The 23,797-nt window shown below is 42.2% G+C and overlaps 1 protein-coding gene across 3 annotated transcripts in view; it reads left to right on the top strand.

Moving 5' to 3' along the window:
* The window catches only part of svep1 (sushi, von Willebrand factor type A, EGF and pentraxin domain containing 1), a 136,953-nt gene that overhangs the window by 37,754 nt on the left and 75,402 nt on the right, over positions 1 to 23,797 (top strand). For all 3 annotated transcript variants that reach the window (XM_034676242.1, XM_034676243.1, XM_034676244.1), the window contains exon 3: positions 4,727 to 4,903. In XM_034676242.1, the coding sequence (XP_034532133.1) occupies positions 4,727 to 4,903 (177 nt within the window). The remainder of the gene's footprint in view (positions 1 to 4,726; positions 4,904 to 23,797) is intronic.

Here is a 23,797-nt window from a genome sequence, read left to right as displayed (position 1 = left end):
ACCAGAACTAAACTTCAGCATACAGAACCAGAACCAATGTCAACAGAACCGGAATCAAACTCAACCAGAACCGAACCAGGGCCGAACCAGAACCGAACCAGAACCCTACCAGAACCGAACCAGAACCGAACCAGAACCGAACCAGAACTGAACCAGAACTGAACCAGAACCGTACCGGAACCGAACCGGAACCGAACCAGAACCAGAACCGTACCAGAACCGTACCAGAACCGTACCAGAACCGTACCAGAAGTGAACCAGAACCAAACCAGAACCGAACCAGACTCCAACCAGAACTGAACCAGAACCGAACCAGACCCGAACCAGAACTGAACCAGAACCGTACCAGAACTGAACCAGAACCGAACCAGAACCGAACCAAACCAGAACCGTACCAGAACCGTACCAGAAGCGAACCAGACTTGAACCAGAACCAAACCAGAACCAAACCAGAACCAAACCTGACATCCTTATGGCAGCTGATGCTGGCTCTCCTTCCCTCCTCATCCTCCTTGACTTGACAGCTGCTTTCAACACCATTGACCACCACATTCTCCTCAAACGTCTCCGTGAAGACATTGGACTCTCAAACTCTGCCCTGGATTGGTTTACATCCTACCTCTCTGGGAGGACCCATTTTGTCAGCATGGGACCTGCAAAGTCGGCAACGCTTCCTCTCACCTGCGGTGTCCCTCAAGGGTCTGTACTTGGTCCATTACTCTTCACAATATACATGCTCCCCCCTGGTCATATCATCAGCCAGTATGAACTTTCATTCCATTCTTATGCCGACGACACCCAGCTGTACATCAAAACCAACTCAACTGCTCCATCACCTCTCTCAACACTCACCACCTGCCTGGAGGAGATGAAGGCGTGGATGAGCCAAAATTTCCTTCAATTAAACTGCTCCAAATCCGAAGCCATACTTATTGGCACCCCCCACCAGGTCCAATCATCCCCCATAACCACCATCACCTTTTCTGGACAATCTATCCCCATTTCATCTGCTGTCACCAACCTCGGTGTGAGACTGGACCCTCACCTAACATTCGACAACCACATCAAACACCTGTCCAAATCCTGCTTTTTTCACTTAAGGAACATTGCCAAACTCCGCCCCTCCCTCACCGTATCTGACGCTGAAAAGCTTGTCCACGCCTTCATCTCCTCCAGGCTCGATTACTGCAATGCCCTCCTCATCGGGACCCCCATCAAAAATCTCCACAAACTCCAACTAATTCAGAACACCGCAGCCAGGATCCTACTCAGAGTCAGAAAACACGAACACATCACCCCAGTACTCCGCACACTTCACTGGCTTCCCATCACCGCAAGAGTCAACTACAAAATCGCACTCATCACCCATCAGTGCATCTATGGAAACGCCCCACTCTACCTAAAAGAACTCCTCACCCAGCAAACCCCAACCCGGAACTCACGCACTCCACATCAGAACCTCCTCCACCCTCCCAGAACCAAGCTCCGGACCATGGGAGATCGGGCCTTTTGTGCTGCTGCACCACGTCTGTGGAACTCCCTGCCCAGCCACCTCAGAACCCCACAGACTGTGGATGCTTTTAAAAAACATTTAAAGACCTTCCTCTTTAAAGAGGCTTTTAACTGATTTTAAGTACTGCTTTTAAAAGTTTGTTTTTACTGTGTGCCTGTAGCACTTTGAGATTTCTGGAAATGTAAAGTGCGTTATAAATAAAATGTATTATTATTATTATTATTAAACCAGAACCAAACCAGAACCGAACCAGACCCAAACCAGAACTGAACCAGAACCGTACCAGATGAACCAGAACCGAACTGGAACCGAACCAGAACCATACCAGAACCGAAGCAGAACCGAACCAGAACCGTACCAGAACCGAACCAGACTTGAACCAGAAACAAACCAGAACAGAACCGAACCAGAACCATACCAGAACCGAACCAGAACCGAACCAAAACCGTATCAGAACCGAACCAGACTTGAACCAGAAACAAACCAGAACAGAACCAAACCAGAACCATACCAGAACAGAACCAGAACCGAACCAGAACCAAACTCAAGCAAACTGAACCAAAACCAGAACCAAACTCAAGCAAACAGAACCAGAACCAAACTCAAGCAAACAGAACCAGAACCAGAATCAAGCTCAAGCAAACAGAACCAGAACCAAACTCAAGCAAACATTATTAACGTCCTCAGGTTGGCATTGAGATGCGAGCCGGCTCTTCTGATTCACTATAAAGCGTCGGCTCTCAGAGCCGCAGCTTCTGATCATGACACATCACTAATCTGCTTAATCTGTGTTACAACTATGAGGGGGCCATGGACAATTTTCTCACCTGTAAGGGGTCCCTGGCTCCAAAAAGTTTGAGAACCCCTGCTCTAGCTAGTAGGAGTGCAAACTCCCGATAGTGAAAACAAACGGAACAAAAAGAGCGACACAGCTGCACAGAAACTCCATGTTGTAGACATCCCTGATCATAATAGACATCGCCACGCAGGAAGACAGTTTACATTTTTCTAAATCTCTGAGAGATCTTCAAATACAGAGTGCGTCTTTACACCGATGAGATTTTTTCAGAGTTTAAGGTAACTCAAATAAAGAATGTGACATTTGCTTTGTTTTATATCGACCACTTAGCAGGATGAATATCATGATTAAGCAGGTATATTTTGAGTTTGAGTTGAGTTGAGAAACATTTGTGGCCATTTTTGTCATTCAGATCTATTTAGGTCATTAATGCACTGATCCTCTGATCATTATTATTATTTAATTATTTCAGTAAGGCAGCTTCCTGATTCCTTTGCTGGCTCTTTTGTTTTTTTCTTAGCTCATTTTATATTTTTTGAGAAAAGAGAAAGCTGAGATGTTGCCCATCATTGTTACTTGGTTGCACTAATAAAGTGAAGTGCTGTACATCTGTGGTTGCATTATTCTATTATCACTTTGCCATAATTTTTAAGTATGCAAGAGATGATTTCATTGATAGCCATAGACTACATGTCTTTCAATGTAGACTTCCACTGAGAGGAACATATTAGACTATTTAGGAACTAAATTAGGAACTAAATTTAGACGGTCATACCAGCTTGATCATCAATGAAAATGTCCTGGAAAATGATCTCTGGAAAAGAGTGGGAACCCTGATCAGTTGTGTTGTTCAGAGGTAGAGTTAGTACACAATGGATAGCCCTATTTGACTACTGTTGTAATCCAGATTATGACAAAACCAGATTATTTCATAGTTTTGATGTCTTCAGTATTAATCTACAATGTTGAATATAATTTAAAAAACAAAAGATGGATTTCAAGAAGCTGGGAAACCTTAATGCTAATTGGCTTTAGCAACGCACAGTTAAGAAGATGTGTTGCAGAAGTTAGAGTGTTTGATTGAAGACACATTGTTGGCTGCACTTGCATTCAGGTATTTTTTCTAGGTACATTTTTGTCAGATAAGGTGTCATTCCAGCAGATTGTGTTACGCCTGGTTTTGCTCTCCGTATGCACTGTTCTTCCTGCCAAAGCCTGCTGAAATGTGATTGGTTAATACGACTCAGACTACAAACAGAGGTAGAACACTTCTCATATGAAAGTCTGGTCACGCATGTACAGATTCTATATTTATATGAAGAACCTATAAATAGAGATGAGAGTTGAAGCTTCCCTTTGTCTCTTTGAAGGCTTAGTTGTCCCATCATCTACATTTGACCTGTGGTAATATTTCTTTCGCCAAGGCTTTGACCCTTTTAGAATTCAATGTTTACTTAAAAGGAAGCACATAATATTTCAAATGGAATCTGACAACTTGAATTTCACATGGTCTCGTCTGTTAAGTCCTGCCAGCAGCCATTAGGCCTCACTTCTACACAGACCTGACAGAGTAAGACGCTGTTTCCCACAGTTCAGGGGGACTTCCCACAATTTGGTGAAAAAAGATGGCTTCAGTCATGGCTGTAAAACTCCAAATCTCACCATAAAATATCACAGTGGAGTGCAGCGCAGAGTGTGCAGAAAGCCATAAATCCTGCACGGTGTCTGAAATCCCAGACAGTAGGTGCGGCGGTGGAGATCGCGGTGGAGTCGGGCCGTGAGAATGAAAGCCAACACACACTGTGCTATCAGCTCAGCCTCCGGCCTCCGCCTGTCTCGGAGGATGCACTCAGGTTTTTCAACTACAGAACCACATGTTGAACTACTCTCACTTGGATCGCAAAAAAAATACACCCGAGACGTCTCGGTCCTCCTTCCTGCTCTCTCAATAAGAAGCAAATAAAAGGAAGCAGGTCAACGTTTGGGAATTAAATTTAAGTGGAAGTCTGACTTGGCCTCCACCTCAACTCCTAGTCACAGCTCTGAGTCCTTTGTCTCAGCTCTGATTTACTGGCTTTTGTAAGTGACTGCTGTGTTGGGGAACATGTGGCCATATGCTTTAAACCAGTTGTAGGAACCTGGCTCTGAAGGACTGCTTATTTTGCACTTTTATCTTCAATTTGCTAAAGGTGTGTCAAAAAGCTGTCTTTAAACTGAGCCTGTAGACAGCCTCTAAGACACTGTGCTGTGTACGGTAACTACCAGCACGCCTACTGTGCTAATTCACTGTAGTAATACACACATTGCTGCTGGAACTTTCCTTTATTCAGGCCTCATGCAAAGCAGGTGAATTAATCCAGATACCTCAACTTTTAAAGAAAGCTGACATTAAACTGCCTGCGTCTCTCCTTCAGACCTTCCAACAGGCGACTACATCCAGGAGGATCTGTCACGCTGCTCCTCTCTCTGCGATGCCGGCAGGGATTGCTGCGACCTGATGGCCAGCTGTAAGTGCGGCACGCACACTGGACAGTACGACTGCATCTGTGAGAAAGGATACTACGGCAAGGGGCTGCAGCACGAGTGCACAGGTAGGACTGACGGTTATACGTGATTCTTCCTCTTTTGTTTTCTGTCAGTTTATCTCTTATCGGCCGGGAGCAGTGGGGGAATGGTTTGAAATGGTCTGGAAAACTTTGTGAGATTTCCAGAATTACTTCCTTGTAAATATCTTGCACGATACCACAAGTCATGAGCAGCAAACGTTTGTTTTTACAAGTTTACCTGTAATAAATAGGAGATAAACAACCCAAAAAAAAAGACTTTTCTTTTAAAATCTCCTACAGCTAAAGCTAGAACAGCATGAGTTTGGCAGTCAGTAGTATTCTGCATTTGTTTCCACTTAAAAACCTGACCAGCATTGTTTGTGCTAGCAGCTCACACTGAAACAACACGCTTTGGAAATATACATGCATTTGTATTTTCTTTACTTTCTCCTCCTCTACCTGTTGGCATCTCCTCCAAGCTAGACCCACTCAGCCTAACGTCTCTGCTGGAATATGGGTGAGAGTTAAATAAGCAGCCTGCCCACTTGACGCAGCTCAAGCTGTCCTCGGGGCAGATCTCTATCAACAAACTAAGTACCACAGAGGTGGAGTATTGAGGCATGTGTTCTGGACCTCTGTGATCTTCTCTCTGCTCTCTACCTCCAGCTTTCTCCTTTAAATCACATCTTATTTGTTTACTTCTTCTCCACACAAACTAAACATGTTTGTAAAGGTTGTATTTTGTAGTTTTGTTGCTTACTCACAAACTTCTGCCTCGTCCAGATCTGTTTGGATGTCAAAAAAGTTTGGTTCATGAGTTCACAGGATTCTATTCAGTCTTTTTGTTCCGCACACATTCAGATTGGTACAAATCTGCACTGTGCTGAAAGTCCTGTGCCAAAACAGGGGTGCTTTGGTTTAGGAAGCACTGTTTGTGTTTAGGCATGCACCCCATGTATAGAAGCTACAGTCTTTGTTACAACACTCCCTAGTTAGATTCCTGGCCACAGCCATTTGGCTGCTGTCCAGTCCAAAAAAGGAAACCCCCCATCCCCACCCCAAAAAACAACAACAAAAAATAAATAAAAAAACTAAACTTGTAGGTAAAGTTAATGTTTGGAAATAATTTCAGCTTGTTAACAACTACTTATACCAACAGAAACCGCTTTCTGGAAAAAATATTGAGAAAGTTATTTGATTTCATAGTTTAACCCACATCCCATCTGTTTATATGGAGGAGGGGGGCTTCGTGACCTATACAGCAGCCAATCACCAGGACATGCTCAGAATGTTTTGGCTTCAGTTTGGGCCTCCTCCCTAAAACCAAGAAAGTCAAAAGGATCTGGAAGCCTGCTTTCATGATCTAGACTATCTTTTTGGGACCACCTTGAAAATTTGGGCTCCCCTCTGATGATACATCTCAAGTGTTCTATCCCCATCATTTGCATCATTTTAATTTCTAAACTCGAAATGAAAATCAAGATCCAACTAGCTTTTTGTCCCTCTACTCCTCGAGAGGTTTTTAAACTTGCTGAGTTTGCCTTAGGACACCTGTGTTACTGTTGGTCAGGTGCACCGCCCCAGTCAAGCTCCATGTTGTCTATTTAGACCCACAGATTACAAAGTCAGTTCCACAAATAGGTCAAAGTATGTCAGTGTCAACGCCTCAAATCTTCGTTTTATGGAAGCTTCCTTTAATTTCTGCTTATTTAAGCAGCACAGCAAAATGTAGAAGGTTGAAAAGTGAGATGAAAGAATGGACAAAAAATACACAAAGCTGGACTTTGGAACAGATACACACGAACAAACAAAAGGTTGGTTATTATTTTATGATTTTGGACTTGACACCTCATCTTATTATTCCAAACCAGCTGAAAAGAATATTCTTCCTGATGTCTCACCTATCTTTCTCTATCTTTCTTTTTTTCATATCTTTTCATGCTTCTTCTTTCACGCTGTCCCCTTCTCTCTACGTCCAATCCATCCCCAGCAGAGGCCGTCCTGAGAACAAAGCCCGTGCTGACACCACATGAACACAGTCCAGAGCTGCTGTCATTGATAAGCCTGAATGTGTGACAGGACAAAAACATGTTACCCCTCTGCACCCTCTCTCATTTATCCACTTCCCCCCGTTCCTGTGGCGATCCTCGGGCGATGCAGATATTGGGAGTTTGGTATGCGGAGAGAGAGACAACAGTATCCTGTAAACCAAACTGTGCAGGAACCCGGTTCATCATTCTGTTTCTATCAGCGTGGATTCCAGGCGTGTTTTGTGGAAGAGGCTGTTTCCCTTGGCTGTCGACAGATTCATAAACAACACTGCTGTGCACTGCAGGGATTTGGATAGCGTTTCCAGCAGCGCTGTTCAGCCAATGATAATAATAATCAACTGACAGGCCGAAGGTTTACTCGGATTATTTTCAGATGTGTCAAAGACAGTTACATGCGAGAAAAACTTGAAGTCCAGAGCGGACGATCGCCTGAAGCCACACAGACCGTCAAAAATTGTGCAACCTCTACCTCTGGCAAGTGGGTCCGTCTGCCGCTTCAAAACTCTGGCAGTGCTGACGTAGATGGTGTACCCATAACTCACAACACACCTTCAGTTCAGCCAAGCCCAAAGAGGTTAAAGCAACAGAATATTAAAGAGAGACTCTGAAGGCTGCAGGAGTTTGCCGAGTTTACTCGTATGTTTCTTGGTTACGCACCCCAAATCTAATTGGTTTCGGAGCCACTGCTGCTTCAATAGAGCCTTGTAAGGTATTAGAGAATGAAAACTTCAATAAATGTAGCATTCAAGAACATAAATGAGGGTATTTTGCACCACTTAAGAAGCAAAATTTAGATTAACTTAGTTAATAAAGGCTTGGCTCCGCAGTGTTTCCACAACAGCTACTTTAGTGACACATCTCAAAGCCTGGGATGATTTATGTCGGCTCTGTAGCGTGAAAAATGACGACTATGAAACAATCAGCGCCTCCTTTTCTCCCACAAACTGTGTTATACAACCCAAGGAGAGACAGACAGGGGAAGCAGTCGTCAGTTGCGGTCGCAGCGCCTCGCTGTGTCCTTCCTTCCCCCTGGCCGGTTGAGCCAACTCTGCAGTCTGCGCTCTGCTATTAATTAAAGCATTAAAACAGATTAATAAGCAAAGTGAGGCTCCAGTCTCGACAACATCTGAGGAGAATTAAGGGAGGCGTGCTTTCTGGCACCATGACCCCGATGCCCTTTCGTTTGGCTCTCCCTTTAAACAATCCTCCTCCTTCTTTTTTTTTCTGCTCTCTTTTCTCTCTGTGACTTTCAAACTTGCTCGTCTGAATTATTTCATCTCGTCCGTCGCTCAAATGGCGTCTTCCCCTCCTCTGCCTGTTATCTAACCCCAGGATTGGAAACATGTGAAACACAGAGGAAGACCTAGAGGGCGAATACAAGCAGGATTATGGCCTTTTGTTTCCTACGATTAGTGTAGATTCTTATCCAGACTTCTTCTTCTCCTTATTCCCTCGCCTCCCCACCCACCTGCACACAGAGTGAGCTGTCTCGGCGACTGAGGTTTAACACTGCAGTTACTCAAACACGCACACACATGCACACGAGGCGCTCAGCATCTGTTAGCCCTCTCCTCTCCAACAATCACACACACTGCTATGTTCCTCTGCGACTTTAGTGATTACATATTCAGTCAAAATAATGTATCAACCCCTAACCCTGAAAGACGGAGACCACCTGCGTCACACTGCAACATCACGCTGTGACAAGCGGGACATTTAACAGAACAGGGAGTGGACAACGTGAAGACAAATTAATGTGTTCTTACATGAGCTGCTGCTGGAGAGTGTTTAACTTGACTGTCTGAAAACCACGCTCAGGGTCTTTAAAAAAATTAAAGGCTGAGTATGCAACTTTTAAACATTTTTCTTTACATGTCAGTGCAAGATAGAGCAGCTACACAAGCTCTAAGGAGTTTTGCCAGAGTGCCTTTTCACTTTGTTAATATCATCTTGGGGACTTGAGCAATGTGTACTGAAGAGTGCATCGACTCAATGATATCTCTACTAAGAGAGAAAACTAGCTTGTTGCATGAAGCAGTTATGAACAAAATAACATAATGGTGCAAGGGTTAATGTGAAGTGAGCGTGTGGTTATGTGAATTAGAATCCAAACAGGGTGACACAAGACCATGACACGGAACTGAGGGGATAAGAAATAAAGATACAAATAAGATACTTAAGATGGAAATAAGCTTACACTGAGTAATGATATAAAATTGTGTATTTATCATAGACTGTATAAATAATGGACGTAGTATCTGTGACGTCACCCATCTGTTCTTGAACGCTGTTTTGAAGCCAATCGACGGCAGCAGCCATATTGGAAATGCAGAACTCAACCAGGCAGAGTGTGACGTAAAGAGACGGAGTTTGAGCCTCCGAGCCAACAGCTATGTGTTCCCGTCCGGGGGTCAGTCATGTCCTTATTTGGGGAAAAACTCATAATCTTAATATCTTCTGAACCGTCGCGTTAGAAAAAAATTTACCCCCCGTACAGTGAGTGCCGATAGAGAAATTAGCTACATAGAACCAAGCTGTTTTTTGAACCAGGCTGTAAACATGTTTATTAAAGCTGCAAAGATCGTCTTTTTCCCATTCATATCTATGTGGTTTCTGGTGTTTCTGCAGCCAGCCTCAAGCGGATTCTCGATGAATTGCAGTTTATAACACTTCCGCATGGGCTTCGTAGTTTGAGACCGGAGGTTGCCACTTGATTTTACCGTTGTAATCACATTTTCGTCAGCATTTCAGTGAGCATTTGTTCCGTTTGCGTTCTTAACAGATGCAGTAAATAACAGCAGCACTCATATGAGGTCCTCTTCCTCATGCCATAACTTTACTGTTGATGTTTTCTTGTCACTCAGCAAGTCTCATAACACCGCCCGAGCCCATACCATACCAAGTTTTTGATGGCTTTGTGTCCGTTTTCTTCAATTTGGTCGACGTCTCTTACACTCAGCTCCTTATTTGACACTGTTTTACCACTTCTTGTCTTCTTTATTCTCTGCTGTTGACTTCAGCCATTCATTGACCATAAATCTAATATTTTGTGCATTAAAAACTGCCACAGTGTCAACAGGCAGAGGTGAAAGAACTTTATCAATGTGTCGGACTCCTTCCTGTGGATTGATTTGGTGCGACGTGTGTGATCAGGTCGTCCCTTGCGTCACTCTTGTTATTTAGAACGAACAACTGCTGTTATGGGGTTTAGACCAATCAGGATCAAGTATTTAAGACAGCTTGTTGAATAACTGCCTTTATGAAGACGCAAATTTAGCCCATGAAACAGTTGGTGGCGAGGCAGTTTATGTCAGGACATTACGCACCAAAAATAATAACATGAACTGCACTAAGTAGATTTTTCCTGTACTTTTCACCGCATCATGTGGTCTTCCCTTACACGAGGAGTTTGCTATGTTGTCATAGAGATGGCTCCGTTGTCATTAAGTGACTTACAGTAAGGACAAAGTACTTTTCTGCTCAGTTCACATCCCTCACGGTTATTTTTCTCTGTTTTCCTAGACCTGAAGTCTGAAGTCAGTTTGTGGCTGAGAATCTCAGTTCCAACAAAATATTCATGATACTTAGTTTATTGATTGATATCAATGCTTGATAAGACAAACATACCCTCCTCAGAGTTCTCACTTTAAGAATTGCTCAATACTTCAATATTGGCTCGATAAAATAGTCTGGATCCCAAGAGGAGACGCGTGTCAGTGTTGAGCTTTGGACTCAAACATAACAAACCCGTCTCTCTGCTGATGAACTGGACTGTTTGTTTCCTTCTAACAAGGAGGAGTCAAGAGGCGTTCACTGCTCCTAAATATTTGTGGCCTTAATGTGAATGACCGGCAGATCCCGGCAGAGGAGGCCTCGAGGTGGACGTAAATTCAACAGAGGAATTAAAAACGACAACGAGGGAGACGGAATTTGTTAAATGTTGAGGAGAAGTGTTGAAATGGGAGGAATGTTGCAATCATTATTTCTCCTCTTCTCTCTCTCTCTCTCTCTCTCCCTCTCTCTCTCTCTCTATGGGCGCACACGTTTCCTCAAGGTCTCAAATGTAACTGAAGAAGAGTCCAAATAAAAAACAAAGAGGATACAAGGTTTAAAAGTTTTTGTGACCTCCGAGGAATGTTGTCAAATTGGTTATCATCTTCTCCTTCACTGTCACGCTAACACTAGTGAACACACCAGCATGTTGTAAACTTTATGCACAGTCACATTATCTCTCGCCTCCACATTCAGGGATCTGACACTAAGCAGACACTAATACAGTAGAGTCTGGCCTGTTTGGATAAACACTGTAGCACTGATAGGTCCCATTAGGGATCCTTTCAATCATTCACACTAGATTAAAACACTTTGTTGTTGTTGTACTCTTGATCTTTAACTTTGTTAAGACATGTTTACAGAAATTCTAAACAGTCATGAATGTAAAGCTAGCTTCTTTATAACTCTTGGTGGATATTCTTCTGTACTTTAGGACAGGATCTACGTATTACAGAGTGTGTTGTATCTGTGTGCTCATTCATGTAGTTGGTCCAGTTGTTGTGTTCTTCGGTTTGCCTGCAGGTGTTCCCTAGTGTTCTCAAATTGATAAATTCATTGTAAGGCCTTTTTTAAAAATGTTTTGTTTTCTAAAACAGTTACGTTGAGGTTTACTAGAGTTCATTGATCCCATTTTAATGATGGGAAAAAAATAATTCAATAAGCAAAAAAAAACAGCGTAAATCTGGTAAATTATAGAAATTATGAACAAGGTGGTATGTCATCAAAATGTTAAAAACTAAGAGTCTGATTAAAGTATTCAAAATTATCCAGTGTTCACTTTTAAGGACTACAAACTTTTTCAAAATGTGTTATGGTTAACAAAAACAAAGGTTAAGGACTCTTGGTACCATAGTAAACAAACAACCCAGTAGCAGGCCACATCTACACGAATTTGGATCATTTTGAAAACAGATTTTTTTCTCTTTGTTTCAAAAGAGCCCTGTGATAGGTTGGCGACCTGTCCAGGGTGTACCCTGCCTTCCGCCCGAAGCCAGCTGGGATAGGCTCCAGCCCCCCGTGACCCCTAACGGGATAAGCGGTCAAGATAATGGATGGATGGATGGATGGATGTTTCAAAAGAAATTGTAAGAAACGGTTGAAAATGGCTGCGTAAGAATGCCGAGCCAGTAAGTTGTGGGGACGTGTTCTCCGGCTTTCATATCAAACACCTTAGATGTACATTGTGTGCATACATGTGTTTCCAGCGACTTTGTGAGCGAGCGATAATTGTAAGTGTAAGCGAGTGTTATTTATTTATTAGCTCTTGCACTGTGGTATGATGATAAAGAACAGCAGGGTTTCCTTCTTAACATGCAATTATACCTAACAGAACCAAGCGGATGTAAACAAACCGGTTGCCCTCCATCTTGGTACATACTATGTTTTCAAAAATATCCATTGAAGTATGGACGGGGCATCAGTGAAGATAGTAAAATAGTCCAATGATTGGTTCACGGTGATGGACACTTGAAAGACTTGGGATGCCAAGTGACGAAGGACAAGGGATGAAGTTTGCCATCAGGTGGATGGTTGACTCAAACCAACACCAACTTTGTACATATTCAACTTATTTTACAGAAACTATATTATTAAAGTTAAAGTTAGACTTTTGGGGCTTTTACATCTTTATTTAGAAAACATAGGACAGTGGGCAAAGCAGGAAACCAGGAGAGAGAGGGGGGGAATAACATGAAATGAAATCAAACCCCAGCCCCACTAATACATTTTGACCCAACGTAAGAAGTCTTGGTTGCAAAACGTTACCAAACTGCATCCATTTAAAAACCTTACAGCAGTTAGTTAATGGTGCCAAAGAGCTGCAGTTTTGTTATTATGAGGGTTAGATCATGGGTTGAGCTGTGATAACACAACAATGTTGACTTTTGGTTTTCACACTTAATGATATGTTACACAACCAATGACAGTGTTCAGAGCTGCCTGTCTCAAAAACATGGAAAATTCCTGTCCATTAAATCCAACCCTTTAGAGGACACTTCTGGACTGGTTCACAAACCTTAAGACTTAGTCAGAATGAAAGTTCAGAGAGTAATCAGAATCTGAGCTTATTTTGGACCAACACATTAGCTGTGCAGCAAACTGACTTCCAGCAGTCAGATGAAAGCAGCCTCACACTTGACACTGACCTGTTTGCTCCGGTAATGTCATTTGCACTTATGTTTTTAAGAGTAAATATATTTCTACCAGGGACGGGAAATTTGCCGACTCATCCAACATGTTACATAAATACTCTTATAAAGACTCTCTCTTTTCCTCTAACTGCAGAAATGCAACCGAGAAGCTTCAATAACCTCAGTATGAATCTGTCAGGTTACGTGGAGAAGACTGAAACTGCAGTTGTCAGCGTGAATCCTGGCCTAATTTGCTTTCATAAGAGCAGGGGGCTAATGCCTCTGACTTCTTGAAGAACAGAAGAGGAAAATTTCAGCGGGTCAAGTGCCACCACCCTCTAAACTCTCTCCCCCTCCCCCCTCTGTTGATTGCTTAAACTGATTGCATGGAGGTTAAGGATTTTGTTTTCTTTGGTGAGCACTGAGGGGAAAGAGAGTGTGAGAGGGAGGGTGATTCCCTTACCCTGGAGCCATGAATCTTTTGTTTTGGAAGGATGGAGAGCTTTCAATGACTCAGCAAAGATTGGACTGGCTCTGTACCAGACAGAGAGATGAAAGGGAGGGGGGTACTACCCACCGCCACTTACAAGATCAGTAATAAAGATTATATATATCACACAGAACTGTAAAGGGATGCACAACACCCATTTTATTATGTGATGTTCTGGTGTACGCCAAGGTGAGTTCAAAGCATTGAAAAATAGGGGTGGGAATCGCTGGGTAACATAGGATGCGCAATTCTTGGCCTATGATAACGATAATATCACGATACTTGATATATTGCAAAAGAATGATGTAACAATATATCATGATATCTAATTAACCAAAGAATAAAAACAGTTCATTAAAAGGCAAAGTGCAGGATAAATGCAGTGCATCAGGAGCTGCAACGGCTTCTTCTCTTTTTTGTTAGAAGATCGGTTAGCGCATTTCTCCTTTTCTCCGCTGTCTGACATCCCACTGTCTCCTTCTGGTATTTAGCTGAACCAAACTCAAGCAAACAGAACCAGAACCATACTCAAGCAAACAGAACCAGAACCAACTCAAGCAAACAGAACCAGAACCAACTCAAGCAAACAGAACCAGAACCAGACTCAAGCAAACAGAACCAGAACCAACTCAAGCAAACAGAACCAGAACCAGACTCAAGCAAACAGAACCAGAACCAAACTCAGGCAAACAGAACCAGAACCAAACTCAAGCAAACAAAACCAAAACCAGAACCAAACTCAAGCAACCAGAACCAAACTCAAGCAAACAGAACCAAACTCAAGCAATCAGAACCAGAACCAAACTCAAGCAAACAAAACCAGAACCAAACTCAGGCCAACAGAACCAGAACCAAACTCAAGCAAACAGAACCAGAACCAACTCAAGCAAACAGAACCAGAACCAAACTCAAGCAAACAGAACCAGAACCAAACTCAAGCAAACAAAACCAGAACCAAATTCAGGCCAACAGAACCAGAACCAAACTCAAGCAAACAGAACCAAAACCAAACTCAAGCTAACAGAACCAGAACCAAACTCAGGCAAACAGAACCAGAACCAGACTCAAGCAAACAGAACCAGAACCAACTCAAGCAAACAGAACCTGAACCAAACTCAGGCAAACAGAACCAGAACCAACTCAAGCAAACAGAACCAGAACCAAACTCAAGCAAACAAAACCAGAACCAACTCAAGCAAACATAACCAGGGTTAGGGTTAGGTATTCCTCTACAATGATCTTGACTCAGCCCTCTGTTAACGGCAAAACCCAATAAAAAGATTGCTGAATTATTTGAGGTGTGATCAGGTTGTCCATGGTGTCACTTCCGCTATTAAGAATTAAACATTGTTGGTTTTTTACCAATCAGAGTAAAGTATTTAACACCGCCAGGTAATAAATAACCCTTGAAAATAACAGGAACTACCTGCATCGCTTCAGTCTTTTGGCGGCATATCGCAGGGTAATAACACATACTCTAAAATTAAAGGTGATGCCAAATAACAGATAAGTTCAAATGTATTTACCTTGGGCTTCATTTTCATTTTGTCCAACCTATTGGACCAGAGGCATTCCCAGGGTGCTGATAAAGAGTCTAAAAGCACTGGAACTTGTAACATATGTGTAAAGCTCTCACATCTTGTGCTGTTGCTCTCTCCAGCTCTCTCTTGTGTTACTTTCATGAGCCTAATGTTAAAATTAAAAATAAAATCGATGGCTCAAGCTTTGAGAGTAAAAGCCACGCTGTAATAGACCCACACAATCCTTTAAGAAGGGCAATATGAGGTGAAGTGGACGGGGGGAGTAAAGAAATGAAAGAAAATTTGGCATCCCACCAAAAATACCCAGACGGGATTTTTCTGCCAGTTTTAAAAGAGTCCAGTGTCTGCCTCAGGTGTTTTTGGACACTCTTTCATGTCGTTCTGTGTTTGAAGTTCCTGCTTTAGACTGAGTACATGAGTGTTAACGTACAGTCAGTGTAGAAATCTGTGTAAGTTCTCCCTCAGAGCCACATGTTTCAACCCCGCTCCACCCTCCCTCCCCTCATTAAACGACACATATAGGTCTGTAAAAAGCCTTAATTGATGACTACTGCTGCCGTGTTTGTAGGTCAGGGTTGCTGTAAAAAAAATACATGACTTGTGTTATAAACTGGGGCCACTCTGTGTGTGTGTGGGTGTGTGTGTGTGTGCGCCAGCGTGCAAAAAAGTGACAGAGATGAAGGAGCAGGGAGGCAGAGAGGCTATAAATTGGGTCTAATAGGAGTCTCCTCAGCAGGAGAGCATGAAAAACAAGGAGCCGTGAAACAGGCAGCGGTGCGAAGCAGAACCTCCCTGTGTCATTTACACTCCTCTGCAGTCCACACTTTCATCCATCCTTCTTTCAATTGCTCGGTCAATTTGTCTTTTATTTCCCTCCTGCTTACAACAACTAAGTGTCCTCCCTGATATCTCCTTTTCTATGCATCTTGAAGAGCTTCTCTTAAGTGACTGCACAATGTCACCCTGTGTAGAATAGTCATTAACAGAGCCTTCAGAGGTAGATCATGCACCTGTTCTTATTACATCTGCTGTCACCTGCTTCCTGGTTTGAATGATCAGGACCCAGATGGGACAAAGACATAAACTCTCACCAGAGATATAACAACAGTGGTGTATTCCAGAGTGTTGCAGCAATGTGAAAATACAGAGGATATAGTCCAATAATAAGTGGCCCTGGTTTAATTCCTACCTTCAGCCCTATGCTGTATGTCACTCCCCACTCTTTTTACTCAATGCATTTCAAAAAATGCAATTAAAGTCCTGAAAATGTTGATAAAAAAAATAGATCCTGTGATGCCCATTCAATAAAGTGTCTTCATTCACTCTTAATCCAAAGTTGGTCTTGTTATATAATTAAAAGCAAACAACTGTCAAATTATTTATTTTTTTCTTTAAACAAGTCTCCAGATGTGATGCGATGTGATACGAAGCGATGCGATGCAAAATGATGCAATGCAAAATGATGCGATGCGAGGTGATGCGATACGATACAAAGCAAAGTGATGCGATGTAATGTGAAGTGAATCGATGCGAAGCGATGCAAAGCGAAGCGATGCAATGTGAAGCGGTGCAATGTGAAGCAAAGTGATGCAAAGCGATGCCTAGCCATGCAATAGGTAACGATGTGATACCTAGCAATGTGAAGCGAAGTGATGCGAAGCTATGCAATGTGAAGCGATGCAAAGCGATGCAATGTGAAGCAAAGCGATGCAATGCGATGCAATGCGAAGCAATACATAGCGATGCGATAGGTAACGATGCGATGTGAAGCAATGTGAAGCAAAGTGATACGATATAGTACGATACAATACCTGGCTATGTAAGAAAGTATCTCTTATTTACAGATAAACAATTAGGTATGTTAAAAATGAGTCCAAAATTCAAAGAATAATATCATACTTTTATGTTATAAAACACTATGTTTCTGTTGTTTTCTTTTGTTTCGTTAGCATTTTTATGATGTTTCCTATCACTGCTTACTCAAGAACCCAGACGTCGTGTGAGCATAAGAAAAATAGCATGCATAGGTGTAACCTCTATTTTTAAAGCCATTGTACATAATGAATAATAATAAAGAAGGCGAAATAATCTATTCATCAGTTTGGTGGGGGGGGGAGTTGCCACCTGAAAAAATTCACAGGAACAAACACTAGTTTGTATCTGATCGTTCTCCATGTTGTTCCATCTTTCTAAAAGTAGATTTTAATGCGTCAGAGACCAAACAACATCACTGATCCATCACTGTCGTATTAAGCCTCTTTCTGTGCCTTGACTTTTTCCCCTTAAAACATTTAACGTCTTTGTGCTTCCATTTCTCTCCAGCACGTAATTAAAACTGACAAATGTGCCCATGGGAGTTTAAAGGTGGACTTCATTTCTCTTATAGCATCCTGAGAGCTTTTCTCCAGCATCTCTGTCAAGGCCTTTGCCCTTCTTCAAATCCAACATGTTTGTCCCTCTCTGTGACCCCCATCTGTCTCTGGATATTTTCACCGACCCTCTTCAGCGCTCTTTCAGCTCCCTCCTACTTCCTTTCACTTTCCGATCCTCCTGTCCCCTGTTTGTGTGTGAGTGTGTGTGTCAGTGTGTGTGAGCTGTTGACTGAAATCTCTCCAGTTGGTGGGAGGTGATGAAGAGGGACACACGCTACGTCAAAGGTCACAGGCTAAGGAAGGAGGAAGTCAGCAGCTGCCAGCTTTTGAGTAGAGAAGCATCTGTCTCTTTTTTTCTCCTTCTCTTGCTCTGTGACTCGCCAACAGGCTTTTTCTCCAAATCGTTGACTTCCCCGCCTCTAGAAATAGCCTTGATTGAGCGGAAATAGCAAACATGTTCTCTCTCTGAACACTGACTTTTTGTTTCAGCAAACAAACCCTGCTCTTCTGGATTGTTTGTTTGACAAGCCATCACCACAACCCCCATTTTATTGAACACTTGGGCTCTTTGTTTTACCTCAGCTGATTTCCATGCCAAATTAAAACCATAAATTGGGAAACAATATCAAGAAATGAGGCTGAGAGGTACCTACAGGGTCCCACTTTAACTTGTTTAGCCACTCACCAAGCTTTGATGACCTAGGAGTAAGATCAGGCAGGAATTCTGTCCCCCAGTCCATTGATACTCAAGAAATAATCTTTTGGTTTTGAGAGTTAGATGGAAGATAATGCAGACACCTGCTTGTTAACAGCTTGTTTGTTGCTCTCAGCTTAGATTAATATCTGCTTATTGTTCACAAAACCCAAGTATACTAATTCAAGGGATGTGTGCGTTCATTCTTTGTTGTCCCACTCCGTCCGACTTAACAATCACTGAAGCGATACTCTCATTAGATGCTGAAAAAGCGCTTGATCAGGTGGAGTGGGACTATCTTTTTAAGACATTGGAACGCTTTCACTTGGGTCCTAACTTCATATCCTGGATCAAGGTTTTATATACTCTCCCAATGGCAGCAGTTTGAATAAGGGATGTGTGCGTCAACATCGTCGCTTGTCGGCACAGAGCTAACACAGATCTATAATGACTTTTATAAGTTGTGGCAAGCAGCCGCAGCCACTAACCTTGGCTGTAGCTCCAGTGACTGACTATCCCCATAATTCTATAGTGCTCAACTAGCCAGTTGTAAACAAGCACTGATGACAGGTGGAATCTCGTAGCATGGCGCAGTCTGTAGTTCGATCTAAAATGTAGATACAGTTGTGTGTTGGCTTTGTCTGGTTGAACTGACACCATCTGACCAGAGCAATGCATAACAAGCCCAGGCATGTGAATGTTCACTTGCAAGGAGGACCAAATGCGGGTGGTGCTAGATCTGCTAGTGGTAGCCATACTTGGCAAACCAATTTGACATGGCTTCCCGCAAACTCTGTGATCCCGTGTTAAGCCATGTTAAATAATTTGCACACAATTTTGACTGTTTTTTGAGTGTTTTCTCACCTTTAGACGATTAAAGGCGGGTACACACTACAGGATAATAGGGCTGATTTTTGTCCCGATCTCCCCCTTACGATCAAAGCCAGCAAAGGCCAGATTATCTGATGTTTGCAAACGACATGGTGTCTGATTTTCCTGTGGTGTGGGGTGTGTTCAGAGTGATTTTGTCCAGTCGGAGCCGCTAGGAAGGCCTCAGAAGGAGAGATCAGGAATAATGAACATGTTTAATATTTGCGACTAGAAATCCTGTAGTGTGTTGGATGCTCCGAGAAGAGCCGAGCATGCACAGTGTGTCATGTCACGTGTACCGGAGCAAAAACCAATCAAGACGCGAGCTGTCTCAGCTGTTCGTCCGCCATGTTTGTTTACACCAAAGTCACGTTTTACTACGCAAGATTTGGAATATTGAGCCTGAAGAGTACAATCTGTCTTTTGTTATCATCAAGTATGTGGTCTCTAAATGTGTAAAGGTTTGAAGAATCCTGTAATGTGTGCCAGCCATAAGTTGGTCAAATTCACTTGAAATGACTTGGACTTACGCCGCTTCAGAACTTCCTTATCTGATATGTTAAGAAGCACTGAAGGAAAGACCTTGCCTGGTTCCTGTGTCTTGTCTGTGAATCTGTCGAGTAAAAAAACATCCCTGAACTCTCAATCCCACAAAGAGACATCAAAACTGAGACCACTGTGGGAACAGCAGTGTGTGGTGGATACATGTACATGTGGACACATCTTTCAAGTCACGAGTGAAATCTTTGAGGAATTTTGTGGAACGTTGACTCAATAAATTTTAAAAACCTGTTAATGTTAATGGTCTGACTGTTATGCTACGTTGCCTCGAATGCACTGAGATCATAACCAAAGCCTTTTATCACATTATTTCTCAGCTCACTGACATCTGTAATCAGGCACACCAGACTGGGGATCGACTCATGTTTGTACAGTTGTTTAGCGGTTTGCCTCGCTCTCTGGTCCAATCCCAACGTTCCCGGAGTCTGTAATAAGCAAGCAGGACGTTCTCTCTGTCCTGTCCTTGGGAATCCATACGAGGTATCTAGCAATTTGGGTGAAGTCATTCTCCTTTGGGAACGGCATTGAATAATAAAGCAGGAAGACAGCGATGGAACAGCCACTGAACTTCCTCAGCTTCCTCTCCAAAGACTGCCTTGCATCACATTGCAGAATTTCCACATTCTTGGGATTGAAGGGTCCGTGGAGGTCCGTTTCCCCCACAGATGGAGACTGTGTAGGTGGACAGCTGTGCAGCAGCCACATTTTTCCCCATTTTTTTCTCAATCCACTCGGAGACCGGACTTCAATGAGACGCTGCTGATGTGATTTAGGTCCTCTTGGCAGTCCTCTGGGATGGGATTCCCAAACTTTGTATTGCTGTAGGTGACCCATGTATGAAGGTTGGGATTCCTTTTGACCCTTACTGGTGCAAACACAGACACACTGCACATCTTAGTTTGAGACTACTTGCAGATTCCTCAGACAAACAGCAAACTAAACCAGATGACAGCTGTCTGGGATTTGTCTCAGTGGATTTGATGTTTGAAAACTGCTGCAGAAAGCTTTCTTTTCATTATAAATAGCTCAAACTAGGAATAGTCCTTAACCATTTCTCCCCAACCAAACTTAAACTTGTCAATCACTCTGAAAAATATCCAGAATGTAAGTCACAACAGTGTATAAGACAATGCCTGTGTTAGGGGGCTCTCAGAGGGAGAAATATTTCAACTGTTCTTTCTGCCTGAAGACTTCCATCGCATTCAGCAATGTGCAGTGTCTATGCAGCTGTGTAGCTCTTCTGGTACCATCCAAGGTAAAGAATTCAAAAGTGCACATAGAAGCAGATGGTTGCTACTTCGAGCACCATTTTCAGTAAGATCCATTACACATTTAAATACCCCTTTCTGCATTTTATACTTGTATATTGGTTGCACCAGTGTAGAGGACAAAGCATACTTTTTAGATGACAATAAAAGGCATTTATAGTGCGTCTCACACACCAAATTTGTGGGTACATGTGAAAAAGTGGAATCTTAAGGCTGTCGCTAACTTGGAAATACAGACAATAAAAGATTTTCCATTCCATTGGCTTATTTATGCAAAAAAAAGTAATACAAATTATATAATTCAATTTACTACAACACTTTTCTTAAGGAGATATAAGTCGCAAAAAAATACCATGTTGTATTTGTATTCCATTCGAATGAAATGGATGATGATTTGGATACTGGGTTCCCCTTTGACTGAGTGATATGAAAACTTCTTTATAATTGGTTTAAAAGCACTGATTTATAGCTTTGGCTAACCGTGCATTCTCTACTAGCGCTACACTGTTGTTGTTGTTTGATATTGCCAAAACAGAAATGACCTGAAACGAGTAAGTCTTTGCTGTTAAAAAAACAGAAGTGACTGTTTGCAGCAGTGATATATTTTACTGTTAGGTCATGGGAAAGACAAAAAAAGTAGTTTTTTGGTATGGCAAAAAAAGTTGGTACTGTTCGTTATGCAATAATATAACAATTGATGCTTTAATTGGCAAATTTTCCAACTTAATATTGCATTTTAGGTATTATTTTTACACATTCTCAAAGTTGAGAGTCAGTGCCAGAATAACTAGCTCATACAAATTGTTTTTCCACTCACCCATTGTGCAGTTCATTATATTTGATACATATCTTCTCTAGTTTTTAGCACTTTAAACACAAGGAATTTTCCCTTGTGTCACTCGGCTTATTCGTATGACCTCACATCTTCACTTTGCTTCACGAGGTCTAGAGTCCTTGGGAACCTGTGTCGCACTGCGAATGAAATCCTGAATGGTGGACAGATGCTTGTCCTCTCTTGTTTTTGTGTTTTTGTGTAACTGAGGCAACCATGGGGGGCAGAGATCTGAAGGTCTAAAGCTGAATACAGAAGTCGTCTTAAATCAGTCCTATTAAGGCTGATTGTGTTTGACTGTCTGACACTTGTATGTGTTAATCAGAGGTACACATGAGTATTCTTTACATCCATTTATCCCACTGTGTTGAGCGAGCCTGGTGGTCCAGATGAATTCTGCTGGCTCAGAATAGATGTATATACAGGCTGTGTTTACCTGAAATGAAATATTCAAACTGAGCTCCAGTTACTTCACGTCGGTGTATGTCTATTTCCCTCGCTAGACTATACATTTTAATTGTCCGTTTCCATCATCTATTCATGCACCTCGAGTGTTCATGGGAAGTCTCAGATGAGAGTGGAAACTTTGCTTGCATGTGAATATTGTTTTCTTAGTGGAATACCCTGGAATTTAAACCCCAACTTAACAACATTTCTTGTGTGAGACGGCCTTCGACCACAAGCGGCCAGGCCTCTGTCCAGATTTAGCAGCTCATTCGCAATATTGCTGGACTTCCTCTGTCTCTTTTATTTGGCTTTGAAGACGACAGACTGACAGAACTGGGTCACGGAATCACAAGTAATAAAGGATAACACAAGTATATTTTACTTTAATTGTCTGCTTTGCACATAATGCCCATTATGTTAGCTAACCATTGGCAGCGACAGTGACATTATGCTCTCTTAATGTAGTTTTGTCTGCTGCCCTGAAGTTCACTTCTTTGGGGATTTTGGTGTTGATATTAAATTCTAAATTGACTGAATAACCAGAAAGAGGAAAGTAGAGCAAGGCAGCTGTGACTAAAGCCAAAGGCCTTGGAATATTCTTACATGACATGGATACCAAACAGAGATTTGAAACTGCTAGACCTATGTAATATGTCCTGTTAACATTATCCCAAAGTTTTTCCAACAGTGTTCAGACCCAGAATAATCCACATATGTGTTTATTCAATCACAAATTATGTATGTTAGTTGCTGCTGTTTATTATTGTTAACACAATGAGCTTAAAGTGACCCTATGTTACGTAATATCCATTCACGCTACCAGGTCGTGTACAGTATTCCTGAAGAGGTCACATCAGATTTCCTTCAATAAAAATGGCTGTAAAAAATGCTATGGAGAAAATAACTGCCAGGATCCAATGCTACTCCTCAACTACTTCATCAAACCACATCTTTGTTATTGTTTTTGTAGAGAGACCCCATCAGCAGAAGTTGCATACTGTGCCTTTAAAGCTCCCATGTAGAGTTTTAAGTTGGTTATTAAACAGACCAAAAGACCAAAAACTCATATTGATGCCTCTGAAAGCTGGGGTTGGTAGTCAGATTTAGATACACTTTTTGTTATGCTGGTTAAAATTATCTTTATGTTCCGACAGCAATCAATACATAATGTGTTCTTAAAAAGAGCGAAAAAAGCTGCTATCTACAGCCGGAGTAAACCTGGGAAAACACCAACCAATCCCTGCAAACAGGAGCCAAATTATGAAACCAATCAAATCCCATCCTGCCGTTCTGCCCGCCTCCTTCGCGTACATTTCATGTTTGTTTGTGTTTTTAACTTTCATTATGAGAATGTTTTGGTGTTTTCTTACCGCTGAGTGAGACATGAGTTGACGTAGTGCAAAACACAAACAATGTGCTGAGGACCGGTTTTGAATCAGTCCTGATCATATGGTCGGGGGGGTTAGACGGATTCCTGAGGAAATGCTACATTCAAATTCATGCTAGTTTTCCGTGACTACCAACCCTAGCTTTAATGAACTTCAAGAGCAAAAAAAAAACAGCCAGCATAGAGATTGACTGTTTCTTTGTAGTTGTTTTTAAGGCCTCAAACTGCTGCCACAGGTTAGGTG

This window comes from Notolabrus celidotus, chromosome 23 (genome assembly GCF_009762535.1).
Source record: "Notolabrus celidotus isolate fNotCel1 chromosome 23, fNotCel1.pri, whole genome shotgun sequence".
NCBI classification, from domain to species: domain Eukaryota; kingdom Metazoa; phylum Chordata; class Actinopteri; order Labriformes; family Labridae; genus Notolabrus; species Notolabrus celidotus.
The sequence above is the reverse complement of the archived record's forward strand: the minus strand, read 5'-3'. Positions and strand labels throughout refer to the sequence as shown.